We start from the raw sequence: 14,463 nt of genomic DNA, 5'->3' as shown, positions 1-14,463 counted from the left end.
GACGCGGGATTCTGTACTCGGACTTTTAGTAGGCATTTTAGATGCACTGCGGTAACGTAATGATATCCACGATATTTATTGTTATACTGGCACTGTTTTGAGAATCAAGCACGTTTTGAGTATTCTATCGATGGATCTTGTTATTCAGGAAAGTACTATGCTGTGGATCATGTTGTTTCTCGCTTCGTGATTTCATATCGAATGACTGAAAACATAGTTCTAATCGTAAGATTGAAGTATATATTATGGTCAAAACTCTCAAAAAAGAAATCATCACGCGAAATATCTTCTTGCATGGAAATGCCATGTTTCTAAGTCTAAGGAAATACGTAAGAAGTAAAAGTTTCATCTCTCTCTCTCTCTCTCTTATCTTGAATATGATCACACAAAATCATAGAAGCAAGTAATTCAAGAGCGGATAAAATTGGGAGAATCGAGTAACTTGAAGATAGTAGATGAAATAACTAAAATCAAGTGCACGAAAATCAAATTATATTTAATGCAACTCAAACTCAAACTTACATATCCTAGTGAAGGGAAGTGAATTCGTTTTTCGCTTAAAATACAATCCCCTTGAAAAATAAAACAAAATCATAAAGTAAAAACAATTGAAAGCATAAATATCTACAGGAAAACGAAAAAAAAAATCTGCAAAAGTCATAAATTACGAATTGTGTTCACCCTGAGGATATTTCCAAATATATCCACGCGAAACGTGACTTAGCGTCAGCTACTCAATGCCAAGATGTATAATAAATTTATTCATAGAATGAATTTGTTCTCGCTTGAAACGACTGCAGGGGGACAAAACTGCAGTAGCAGCACCTGCAGCCACGGTTATAGGTAAAGGTGATAAATATAATCTGAACATAGTAGGTGTTCCTAGTACTCAAGTCGAGATAAGATTATCGGTCAACTCTCGTCTACAGGCCGAAATATTCGTTCGTACTCGATGGTGTTTGCTTCTAGACTTTTCTGGTAACGCGCGGTGTTGTAGATTTATTATAGCTCAAGAATAAGGAGAAGGAGTAGGAGGTCATGGCGGTGACGAGAACGATCGTTTGACCCACGTCACTAATTGACTTCACTTGACGCTTCAATGCGTATAAGTCAAACCTGATGCTCCACCATCCAATCGGGCAATTCGACCATGTACAATACTGTAGTGAAAAAAGCAGAAAACAGTGGAAACCATGTATAGGTATCAGCTAGTGTTAGTCATTTTGGGATAAAAGAGGTAGATCCTTTTAAGATCGACTCCCAACAAGTCATCATCGAACTCTGAGTTTTGATAGTACGATCACGTTGAGTTACACTTCAGGGACTCTACTATTGTCACTCAGGTGATTCGAGGAAATGTCTCCTGCAGTACAAATGTCGTTCAAACTTGAACTTTGGGCGACAAGATTATTCCAGACACTGGACAGAGACAAGATCTAAGAACGAGGCTGGCGCCAAGTGTTGTTACGTTGTTGAGCACATTCACTATGAATAATATGATACTCTGCACCACTCGAACACATGTGGTTTAAATACACTGTTGATTGCCACTATGACGAGTACGCCATCGTTCCGATCACGAACTCTGGCCCAATGCAGCAGACGAACTACAGTGAAGAGAAAAGTGCTTGTTCATTGTCCAAGCTGTGCTCTTAGGATTGAGATTTATGCCGGACTTTCAACCTTTCGGCACTGTATACTTTTTTCGTCGAATGATTATCGCGAAGAACGCAGGTGTTGGAAAAAGAAGAAACCGATCATACTCCTGAACGCTTTAATCAAGGAGACAGTGTCTTGTAATGACAAAGTCAAAAAGTTCCGTTCACACTTGCGCTTTATGTGCCATTTTCGGTACTGCAAATTTAAGTTCAGAATATCGTGAACGCGGTATTGGGGTGAAAGTGATGAACATGCGGCAGATGCATGATCTGCAGTGTGTATGGAGAAGAGGAGGAAGAGGATGCAGGGAAGTGACGGTAAATAGGATGCAGCGTGTTTGTTCATACGGTAGAAACCGGATGGGCATGTGATCACTGACCGACCGGATCACTCAGTCGGTCTCTTTTGACCGGAAATGACCGGAAAGAAGTTTAGGCACAGCGTTGGGGTTCGGTAAGAGAGGAAGAGAGAGAGAGAGAGAGAAAAAGAAATGCAAATGGTGCCTGCATTTACTGAGACGTAATTATTGCGCACAGTAACCCACACACTTCTCGCTATTCGGTAAACCATTTCCGGTACTCCACTCTCAGCGTCATCGTGCGCATCTCTCACCTGTTTCAATTGATCTTCGCGATTATTCTTCACGAACAGAGCAGAAGCGGAAACGGTGAAATTGCGGTACTTGAAAAAACCGTTTCGGAGAAGAGACGAGACGAGCAAGAAAAAAATTTAAAAGAAACGACGAAGAAGAATTAGTGAAATTAGAGAAACGGAGACAAGAATCTCGGTTTAATCTGGATAATGAATTAGCCGGAGACGGCTATTTTCGCTATGCACGTAAATTGTTGTTTATCTCCATTGTACCCGAGAGAATGAAAGAAAAAAAGACGTAATATAAAACGACGAATCTACCTGGTATCTTTTTTCAACTCAACACAATAGTAAACTAGAACTAACAACGTCAAAATATGAAGCAAGAAAAAGGAGATGTTGTTGAAACGAAACTTAAAGAGTACGAGATAGAGAGAGAGAGAGAGAGAGAGAGAGAGAGAGGAGAATATATCTTAAGATGCTTTGTTACTTCTTAATTTCTTGTTACTCGGGACTGTTGCGGAACTTTTTGCAATCATGAGCAAAGAGGCTCAGAGATAATTAGTACCAGTATCCATGTGTGTTTCTCTATGTATGCCAAGTTATCAGATTGTTTTTAATAACCCAAAGTATCCCACGTATCATGTGACTACACTCTAGGTACATGGGTATTAATTTTGATGTTCTTCTCTCTTCAATCTACCAGAATAATATTTTGTTTTCTCAAATTTTTGTGCCTTTCATGAAAAGTCAATTAGAGTTTGAAAAAATTGGCAATTTAACTAGAATCTAATTATTGTAGCCATAGTGTGAGTTCTCCATATTTTTGTATGTGAGACTACTTTCTAGTATTGGTGTAGTTCTTAACACTTTCACCGCTAATAACTTAATCATTTGCAAAAGTAAAAAAAAAAAAAAAAAATAAGAAATTAATTTACGATTCTGCGCGACGGTTTACAGCCCTGCCAAAACAGCACCTGTGTATACTCGAAGCTTTAGGATAAAAAGAAAATCCTAACCACTCTAACCTAACAATTCATTTCTCGGCAATGTTCCGTGTAGTTTGCAGTGGAAACCCCGTTCGTTCTCAACGTAAGCATCGTTCCTTTTCGCACGTACCTTAACCTGACGTGTTTAGCAAACACCCTCTGAGATACGTTGACGACAACGACGCTTTATCCTGCAAATATCCTGCGGTTCTGCAATGAGCGCATAAACCGGCGATAGCGGCGTGCGGGCAGCCATATTGCTGCGAGACACTCCTCAAACGGAATGAAAAGTCCTGAATAGTGATCAGTGTGTGCGTCTCAGACTGAGAGCAGCGAGGTCATCGATGATGATCGGTAACTGGTGCTGCAATTACCGGAAACTAGAATTTGCGTTAGGTTGGGTCAAGTTAAGTTACGCAATGTATACAGGACGCTCTCTTCTCTCGTCATGAAGCCTTCCACTGTGGGATGAAACGCTTTATTCAATATACCGGATTCATCTGAGTAGACAGAGAGATAAGAATCCAATCTTAAAATGTCATTAAAATTTACGTTAACATCAACTCGCAGTTTAAATAAACTTGCATCAGTGTCATTTTGATCGTAAGTGGGATGAAATCACCGTTCTTGGAATCGGAAAAACCGTAAATTGAGGTTAAAAACGAACGTAAAGTCACGCAGATTATTTTGCCATAGTAACTTACTCGAGTTTTTCACGTACCTTCAGTTGCGTTGCAAGTCTAACAATAAGACAGGAATTGGCTAGTGAAGAAAACCTGCGCCCTACACAGTTCAAATTACCTTCATCGTAACCAGTGAAAATAAACCTCTGGTGTACGCAAAACTCAAAGCTTTAGAGTGGAGACAAGCGTTCTAGATAAGATAAACACAAAGCAAAAGAACAATCCCAGTCCAACCAAACCTAAATTGATAAAATACTTTCTGAAATGATTTATTCGATTAAGCTTGATCGCCAGCTTCGATGGTTCAATGATTCTTGAGCAATTCGCGGTTGGCGCGACGGCCTCGAAGTTTCTACAACCTAACCTACGTCAACGTTACTCCAACTTAACGTAACCTAACCTTACCTCACATAATGGAAAAAGTTGGAGGAGTTGGATAGGCAGAGAAGAGTTTGCGGATACGGCTCGTTCCTGCGGCCTAGCCGACTAGTGAGGAACTCGACACGCTGCGCTAACCTCAACCTCAACCCTTCTCGTATACCGATGCAGTGTGCAGTTTCTTTGGCTCGTTTTAATCCTGCAATAATCACAGCGCCTGCGCTCTTTGTCCTCTGTATTAATGACAGCTAAGATGGCGAGAAAATCTGAATCCTCTTTACCTCAAGGCATTCAGTTAATCCGCTGCAGAGTTCATAAAACAAGAATGTTGAGTATAAATGAAGGGTATTGCTCGTTTTCAAATTTTTTCTTACAACTTTCATCGTGGTTCGCACAGTATTGAAAACGTTCTTTGTTTTTTTTTTCTGTACGAGACGCAGATGAACGATTTGGTCGAATTTAGCCGAATCGAATATCTCGACAACAACGATCATAACTATAACCGCAATGCACAGTGTATCGAAAGATTGAAATTCGAATGAATCACGCGATCGCAAATTTCCCCATCTTCAACGTCGCACGCTACACTCAGAAGGGGTCCCATCGTTTTTGTATCACGGACTCTATGCATTCATGCAGAAGCAGCTCGTATGCTGCATTGCACATGGCGTAGGTTCCTTCACCATCGCTATACAGGGCGTCACATTTTAAACACAAATGCATAATAATTTTTGAAATCATCTAGGCAAGAAAAAAGTGGCGAAAGTTTTAGGCTGGTAGAAAAGAATAAGACAAATCGTATCCAATGAGCTTTGGCTCGTCAATTTTAGACTATTCGTTCTGGAGATATCGCAACCTGAAGGGTAATTTGCGCGCGATCAGCTCTGTGACTTGAACAGTATAAAATCGCGCTTGTGCTATTTGCAAACTGCTAATGTGTCATCTCGAAAACGGCGAGTCCGAAATTGGTGATTGTGGGCTGATTGGTTTCGTCGTCTCTTTACCTGCTACAAGACGAAAATTCAAAACTAGATCAAAAAATGCGTACTACACGTCAATCTCTCAAGAACGGAACATCACACAGTGAAATGATTGACACCATCTCGTGCCTGTCGCAAAACTTATCTAGGGATCTTTCCGGTTAATGGATATACCTCAGAGGTATGAATTTGAGAAAGGGAAAGGATAAAAAAAAGCGTAAGCAACAGCAGTAGCAGCGACAGCGGTGGTGTGCGGTGATACAAAAGAGTTCTTCCCTGAGTAAGAGCCAAGAAGATATGGTATTCAACGATCTCGACAATAAAGCGAAAACGAACGAACCCTTCCCCAAGCTGTAATAACGTATGATCAGAATGTTAAACGTAACAATCATCGTCGCCATTGCGCGGTTTGTACCTGCAGCCAATCCACGGACGAAACTCACCAATACATGCGGTGACCGGATCGTCACGCACAACGTACCATATGGCGGAATGAGGAGGACTGCAATTAGACGCATGGACACACATGGCATGCATGCCTATATCTGGTACATAATGAAAAGATGAAAAACCCACAGCTTCAGCCCAAACCGAATGTATATTGGCACAAAAGCTGGATGGTGCACGGTTTTGTCTTGTGCGACTCGTTTCGTGCACCTGAAACAAGAACGGTAACTCTTTCGACCCTTCGCTGCATGCTACGTCATATGGTACATTGTGCTGCGCACAGTGTAGATCACATGACACATGCTTCTACTACAACGATGACTGAGGTCTGAGGCCGCCATACGATACGGCTCGACGCAAGGATGTCGATGTTGTCTCACTCGCTCGACCAAACGCGGATCTACAGGCCCAAACCGTGACCCTGATGAGTGTGATAATGTAGAGCACACAGTAGTAAACCCTTCCCCCCAGTCATCCACAAACCGGATACATGAAAATGTCAAATGACGAAAAACCGTTCCACGTTTAATTACAACCGAGAACGAAGACTACGACTATTTAACTGCGTTGAAGTGTGAGAATGAGTGCTAAAAAATTGACGGCGACGACAAGTGTGCTTTCGTTTCGTAAGTTTTTTTTTTTCCTTAATTTGTAAGACAGGAAGACGAACTTGAGAAAGTTCTCGTATTCTGTTTCATAATCGCTCGAAAAAAACTTGCACCCGAAATGCTTTACAACATTTGGTATCAAAATCGAGAAATTTTTGATATTAACATTCAACAATTGGAGTGAGAACATGACCAAAATTTCGCCACAATAGTAATATGGGGAGAAAATTTATTCAAATTTTCAATAGAATTCAGGAAAAATTCTAAATGAAAACCAATATAGTAAGTATATAAATCAAAAACCTCTGATGGAAGATGAGGCACTTTCGAAGAATATTTTTCGAACAGTCGAATCGTACAGAATTCAAAGTAAAAAAAGAGATTAAAAATCAAATTCAACAACTCGAGCCATATCAAAAGCTGCAACTCGTATAACTTGCTCTTTTAGATAGCGTTACTAGAGTTCGGATAAGAACCGCAAAATCGAGTCGTCCGGACGACTTAATTAATTATACCAAAGGATCAGAGATATCGATGGCAATGAGAACATAAATAAGAAATTAAGTATCGAAAAGCAGTAATTTTTATCCCAAAGGTGAATAAATTAAATGAAATTGCTTAAAAAACTTGTGTCGGTGAAACATGTCGGTACAGATATACCGATATACGTAGATATTATGTACAGCCCAAGTTCCGCGAACGGCGACACCCGTACCGTCGAATTCCCTGATCAATTTATTTATTCTCTAACCACGAACAAGGTTAAACACTATCGCTACCATTACTTTGTCTTGTGGGACTTTGAAAGGCATGGTAGTAGAAAATAGAAAAACAGAACGAAGAACAAAAACAGACAACGCACAAAAATAAAAAAAGTACTTATACCTACCAGGCAAAGTGCCGGGAAATTTATCTGTATCGTGGATGATTGAAATTTCCATATTGAGTCAGGTTTTTACTCAAAATACAACCAGGTAGGATAATTATTATCCACGCGTCTATTGTTACGAACACGGGCTAATACTCGTGTGTGTGTGTGTGTGTGTGTGTATTAATACGTATGTAGCATAAATAGACAAGTAGATAAACACCGGTACCAAGGTGGAACGCGTAAGCGCATGGCATATTACAAATTCTACCAGGCGATATACTACGAAATAGCCTTTGGCTGCAGCGTGACTCGTACCTCCGGATTTGTATTCAACTATCGATGCTTTCACTGTTCACCAGCGGCGGCTACCGCCGCAGTCGTCATTATTTTTATGTCACGGAGCCCGCATAATCGTGTGTGAACGTAGGTATTCACGGGATCGGAATTTGCTCAATTACGCACGCCTGATCGATCGATCTTCGATCGATCTGTGTAATTTTTCCGTACATCATCGACGACCGCTGCATGCGATTGCGTGTTGTCATAAACCGTCTGACTGCGGCGTTCCAGACGAACCCAACGAGCCCTTACTCGTCGAAATCCGACCATCCGAACCCAAGATATGCCAGTTTGAAGCATTCAGAGGTTATGCGCTGCATTGGACAAGTGACAGTCGCTCGGCGGCTGCACTTCGAACTCCGATATCTCGGGTTCAGATGATCCAATTTGGACGTGCGAGGGCTCATTGGATACGTCTCGATGTCAGCTATGCGATGAGTTACGAAAGAATGTTGTCACGAGGGTTGTTCTTCCGGTCGATTTTTTTCCGATTAATTGTACTGCACCGTTTAGGCAATTCTTCGTAATTGTTTCAACACCGCGTGCGTATAAAATTGTTTCTTAGACGTGAACACCTTACGTATTTGTTTGATGTTTCCGAGAAGAATTCTTACAAGTATAAATAGTTCGCGGTATAATTTCACCGAACGCAGTTGAATCGCGGAATACAGTTGAACAAGGCAGTACAATCCGATCGAGTGACTAACGTAAAATAAGCAATCACTCGAGTGGTTGAAATAGTCGAGAGAGTAAGAGGCTGAAAAGCGTTTCTCAAGAAATCCGCATTAAAAGTCATGAACGGATCGTTCAAGAAACTAATTACCATAAATTTTGGGTATCGACACCTTTATAATTAATTCGGAATTCTTTAATGACGCAACGATGCAGTTAGCGACGGAATTCCAGATATTTAACGCAGATAGCAAATGAAATATAATTTTGTATATGTCACACTCTGGATCTATTCACTAGGATAATTGCATCGTTTACAGATTCACCGCGGCGTATAGCATCTAATATAACAATTCAACATAACTGACCTTCGTAAAATAAAACGGTCCGATATACATAGATGATTCAAGTTGTTATTATACGCATTGTATAACAAATGTGACCATATAACATTACGGAGTGTTGCAAATTTTAGAGGTGACGTGGCTGGACATGCAGGAATGAAGTATATAGTGAACGTTATATACCCCAATCGAGCTAATTGTAATAATTGGAAGCTATAGGTAGCTGCGTGGCTATCGTATGAAGTAATTTACACTCAAGTATAAGTAATAACGATCTGTTGAAAAATTTTATATTCTCCCATTGTAAATCTCCAAAGTAAATTTTATACATGCGGGCTGTCGCATTCCGGGTCTCTAAAAGTAACGCGAGTTTCAGTTTGGTCACACAATTTTTCGAAATTTATTGATCACATGAGGTACCTGCAGTGGAAAAGACAAATCGTTCAGTTAACAAATGACGACAAGATGTTACGTTATACCGTCTTTCACATGTATACGTATACAGTACAGCAGACGAACTAGAAGATAACGAACCGTGCTACTGGTTTCACTGTATGATATATATGTGTATAGTATGTGTTATTTACATCTACAGACATCACTGCCATGTGTAGTAACTAGTAGAGATAGAAGAAAAGGAAGAGGAAAAGATACGGGCTCGCGTAACTTCTCATATAAGCTGGAAGGGTCAGTCGGAGAATGATAATTGGTTATCTTTATTTCAGGCCGGATATCGTGTACCTTGTGCATATATCCATGTGCGTATACGTACAAGTTGGGGTATAGCTGTCAAGGATAGTTAGCGCAGCCAGCGACAATGCTATACGAACCACCCAAAGTTTGCACTATTTCACCGTACGGAACGTACTAATAATACTAGTAAACATAATACAGCGCGATGGTCAAAGAACAGCGAGAAGGAATACGGACCAACAGATAAAAAAAAAAAAATACGTGGAAGAGAACGAAGATAAACTTAGTTAAAAGTATGTTGGAATTTTTACCACGATAAATTTAATCGTACACTATTTTTTGACAACCTGTCTTCATGTTTTATTTAAAGTTCCTCTGCACCACGTATTTCTTCGTGCAAGAACTAGTTGAAAAAAAAAAAAGCTTCAAGATATGTCTCGATGATTATGTACAAATATATAACATCGACTTCATGCACCGTAAAGATAGGCATTGGGCAATATTGTGTGTGTATACGTTACAGGTAGGTACGATACGTATGTATTGTACGATAATGTGAAATGTGGATCCTTGGACGTGGCCACAGACCCCATAATTATACATACATGTACGTATGTAGTTTCATGGATATGTTGAGAAAAGTCAAGTGTGTAGATACATGATTGTATGTATATACGTATATATAACGTGGGCGTCATGCACGTATATCCTGATTAGCGGCAATTGTGTTCCGCTCTACAGGGTGACCACAAATAAAACGAATGAAAAACTGTTTGAGAATATTGTTTGAATTAGTTATCCAAGGTTCAGACACGAACTTCGAAACTATTTACAACGTGTGACAAAAGTTTCAATGTTGAACTAGCTTTGCGGAATTAAAGCGAGCGGGATCTTAACGAGAGGACTTTAAGCAAGTGAATTTTCAAAAGAGACAACTTTTATATATATGACGAACGATCTCATAACAAGCGGAATTATAACGAGCGGGCTTATATCGAAAAGAGCTTAAAATGAGAGATGTTTTAACGATCGGATCTTACGACGACTTGTAATCGATATGTTTCATTGCGACGATGCACTTTTCGTCACCCTGTATACGCAGACGTCACGCATAGGTACATTGAAACAAGGAGACGAGGAGGTCGACGAAACACGACCAACCTGCGCACAAGTATCATGTGTGGAGACATATTTATGCGTGTACGTGCAGAGTGTAAACACTGGATGCGACATGCGGGTGGTTCGCAACACCGACAAACCGAGCGACTGACACTCGGCTGAAATGATCGTCCATCTCCCAAGTGACATAGAACGATAGAGAAAATTCGTTCTTCCTTCAATTTAACTTCTTAACCAATCAGACGTGAAAATCTTATCGTCAGGTTCATAAAAAAACGGGGTGAAAATCGAGTTCAAGGACGACAGAATTAACGGGAGACATTGTTAGAGAGGAAAACAGAAGATGTGGATGCGAAGCAGCGAAAAGAAGTGAAAAGAAAAGGGCAAAACAAGATGAAGAATACCGAGGGAGCGAACCGGAACTACGGACGGCAGCACCGGATGTCGCGAGATCAAACTACGCGCGATGAAACAAACCACCGTCGTTCTCTTGTACAAGAACCGGAGGAATAATAGAGGAACGAATAAGACAATAACAATTGTCTACGGTGAAACAAATTATGACAAAAGAAACAACAACAAAAAAAAAAAATATATATATAGAAAAAATTTAAAAGATGACGGAAATTGTAAGTTTTAGAACGAAAATTCGAAGTACCGTAACCAAAGAAGAAAAAGACAACAAGGAAAAGAGACTCTTAATTTTATTATGCAGACCGAACTTGTTTTTGGTTGCATGTAGAATTTATGCAAATAATATTTTGGGTATTTCTATAATGACGAGATTTATATAAAAAGTTTGGGGATCATTATAATTATTCTGAGAGATCGTTAAGTGATTCGATAAAATGGAAGAGGAAGAAAAACAAAATATAACGGGATACATGCGTTGTTATAAAGGAGTAAGAATTAAAATAGGTGAAAAAATGGAACGAGATGAAGTGCAGAAAAACTAATGAGAATCCGGGAATCGAAGTACATTGGACGTGTAAAATTGGAATTAGAAAACTGTTTGTCGACACGCTGGGAAATTCTAGAAGACGTCAGCGAGCGATAAATAGAGAAAGATGGATGAATTACACGAAAATCAGTATCTACTGTGTACCTATCTAAAGTACGGTGTCGAAAAATTGTTGGGGACAAATTAAACAACTATTGTATAGCCATCGAAGCTTGTTGTTGCAGCGCCGTTTGAGGATGAAAGAAAGAGTGAGAGCAATTGGTCGTTAAAATTTAAGAGCTATTACGAGTTAGTCTCGGCGCCAAAGTTTATAAAACTCATGTACAATGTACATCATGATATCTATCTATACGTATACATACATAAAGCGTCTAGTCTGCAACTGCGGTTGAAGCCTTGGATACGCGTCTAAAACGCACGAGTAAAAACAGAGTTCAACAATTAAATGCTGATGTATTTTTTTCAGATAATTTTCGATTGATCGATACTGATCCCATATTCTTGTTCAATTTTTATTTATTTATTTTGATGATGAGATAGATTTCTCGTTAAATCCGTTTCACATAAAGGTTTGATCTTTGAATTTGTGAAAGTCAAAGTACCGAATTAATAAAATATATCGTTCTAATTCACACGTTCCAAAAAGTCTCCGCGATCATTAGTATAGAGCAAGTAATAATGAAAAATGGACTTGATAATCGAATCTTTGCGACGCACAAAAACAAATTCGAACAGCTTCCAGCAATATTCGAACTGTAGAAAAAATATAAAAGAAAAGTAAACAAATAAAATGACTGATCATCGATATTTCTCGAATGATTATCAATATCGAGAACAAAAACTGAAGTTTCGACGTATTCAACACCGCAATATTATTCTTACATCGCCGAAATTATATATAATATATTTTTTTTAACAAGTCAACTTTATTACTTGCACTACAAATGTTAAATTTGTGTTACTATAACATGGGATTTTTCTCATACCGTGAAAATTGAATTCTGCGAATGTTGAATTGAGTGCGAAAAATACGTTAAATACGGAGTCAAGTTTAACACTTCTCAAATTTCATTAATTCTCTAGAAATGTAACGCATAACGTAAATCAGCACTGAAAGTATTCACACAAACACAAGGTATTCAGATGTAACAGAACGGGGTGAATCATGACATAATTCAAACATTGTCGACTGTAGAGTCATCGCAAGTTAACACAAAATTTAATTACGGATACACGTATGATAATTAAATTTGTCTTTGTTTCGAGAGCATTAAAATTTCCACGAACTCGTATAACGCATACGTGTATGCATACACTCGAAATTACACACACATATATATATATATATACGCGGATATCGCAGATGGACGGATAGGTGTATAAAATTTGAAGATTCCCACGTTTCTAATTGCAGTACGTCACCCTTTGAAAATAATACACATATATTCGAGTGTGTATATTATCATGAAACGTACAACCAATTTGCATGTATATATGCGTCAAAGGAATGAAAAATGCAGCTTATAACGGAAAGGATACCGGGAGAAAGGGAGAGAGTGAAAGAGCGAGCGAGAGGGAGAGAGAAAGTGATAGATGGAGGGTAATTTTTTTATCAGAAGCTCATATGCCTATGTATATTGGTATTGTATAGCTGGCGTAGTGCAGTCGACTGCAATGTGCAGCTTATGCGACGTCCTTAGAAAACGAGTTTCCCACCGCTTGTGTTATTCGGAGTGTTGGAGAGAAGGAAAAAATAATCGAAGCAAAGGCAAGGAACAAATCGAGTGGCTGGTTAAGGGTGTATAATACTCGTATAATACTCCACGTATTTATATATATATATATATATATATTTTCTCCATTATTAAACACTTGAGCGCATTTTGTTAATTGGTATGATATAAGTCAGCACAATTGATTATTTAGTATTTCAGGTTTTAGTATTTTTAGTATTTTCGTTAATAATTTTTTGTCACTTTCTGGTGCATTCATTTTGTTTTTCATCAAGTGTATTCAACTGCTTAGTATAATTAGGCAGAATAAGTATATTCGAATACTTTTCAACAACTGTATAATTGTTTTACGAATACTGCTGTGTCCATCAATATATATATATACATATATATATATATTTTTTTTTTGTATTATTATTTTGTTAGAAGATCGTAGTTTGTAGGTTTCGCTTAGTATTGTGATAATTTTGATCATCGGTATCAGTATTTTCGTTAAGAATTTTGTGTAATTTAACCGTTTTCATTTTATTCGATAAGCGATATGTGCAATATCTAGTATCAATCAAAGTTTTGTCTTTTGATATTTGTACCGGTATTTCGTAATTTATCTTGGAAAACACGTTACAGTACCTTTCGTCATGAAACACGTAATATGTACTTAATATAGAACAGATTTACGTTTTTGCTACAAGTAGGTATTTCGTTTAGTATTTTTGTAAAAATTTGACATTTTTTATTTCGTCCGACAAGTGAAATTTACAACATTTAGTATCAATGAAAAAGTTTTCTTTTAGTATTAGTAATTTGACTGGTATTTTCTTTTTCCATCGCCGTGTTGTGCCGGTATTTTTTAATATCTCGCGGAAAATGCAATTCATGATAAAAGAAATAAGCAGAACAAGAATGAACAAAAAGGTAAGGCGCGAAAACATCGGTACTACAGTTTGATCAACTGCAGCAAAAAATGACTCTAACGATTACACGTAATAAGCAGTAACAAGTTAACGTTAATCAATTAACTCACCTGTTGCGGATTAGTGTCGGCGGGTGAAAAACTCGACAGAGAATTTAGGGGTGCGAGTGACGCGCATGACGAAGCTCTCGAGGGTGGCGGTGTGTGTGCGGGGGTCGGACTTCCGCTTCCGCAGCTACTAGCACTGCTGGATGCTAGACTAACGCTGTCCGCCCTTCCCCGCCACGGCGAAACTGAAACGTGCTTGAGCATCCTTCGCTCCGCCGATCTCCTGAAAACAATAACAAATTCATCGTGGTAAGGGTATAGAAAGACAAAAGGGTGTGAAAGTAGATTCGCAAAATTAATATCGAAATGCGAGTACTAAAAAGTTTATTTTATAAATAACGATAACCACACCGGTAATAATCATATTTTGCAATA

The 14,463-nt window shown here is 38.7% G+C and overlaps 1 protein-coding gene across 2 annotated transcripts in view; it reads right to left on the bottom strand.

The window, feature by feature from the left end:
• The window catches only part of rau (RA domain-containing protein rau), an 89,500-nt gene that overhangs the window by 19,144 nt on the left and 55,893 nt on the right, over positions 1–14,463 (bottom strand). For both annotated transcript variants that reach the window (XM_069136388.1, XM_046625598.2), the window contains one exon: positions 14,092–14,311. In XM_069136388.1, coding sequence (XP_068992489.1) covers positions 14,092–14,311 — 220 coding nt within the window. The remainder of the gene's footprint in view (positions 1–14,091; positions 14,312–14,463) is intronic.

The sequence above is a fragment of the Neodiprion pinetum genome, chromosome 5, assembly GCF_021155775.2.
Source record: "Neodiprion pinetum isolate iyNeoPine1 chromosome 5, iyNeoPine1.2, whole genome shotgun sequence".
NCBI lineage: Eukaryota > Metazoa > Arthropoda > Insecta > Hymenoptera > Diprionidae > Neodiprion > Neodiprion pinetum.
The sequence above is the reverse complement of the archived record's forward strand: the minus strand, read 5'-3'. Positions and strand labels throughout refer to the sequence as shown.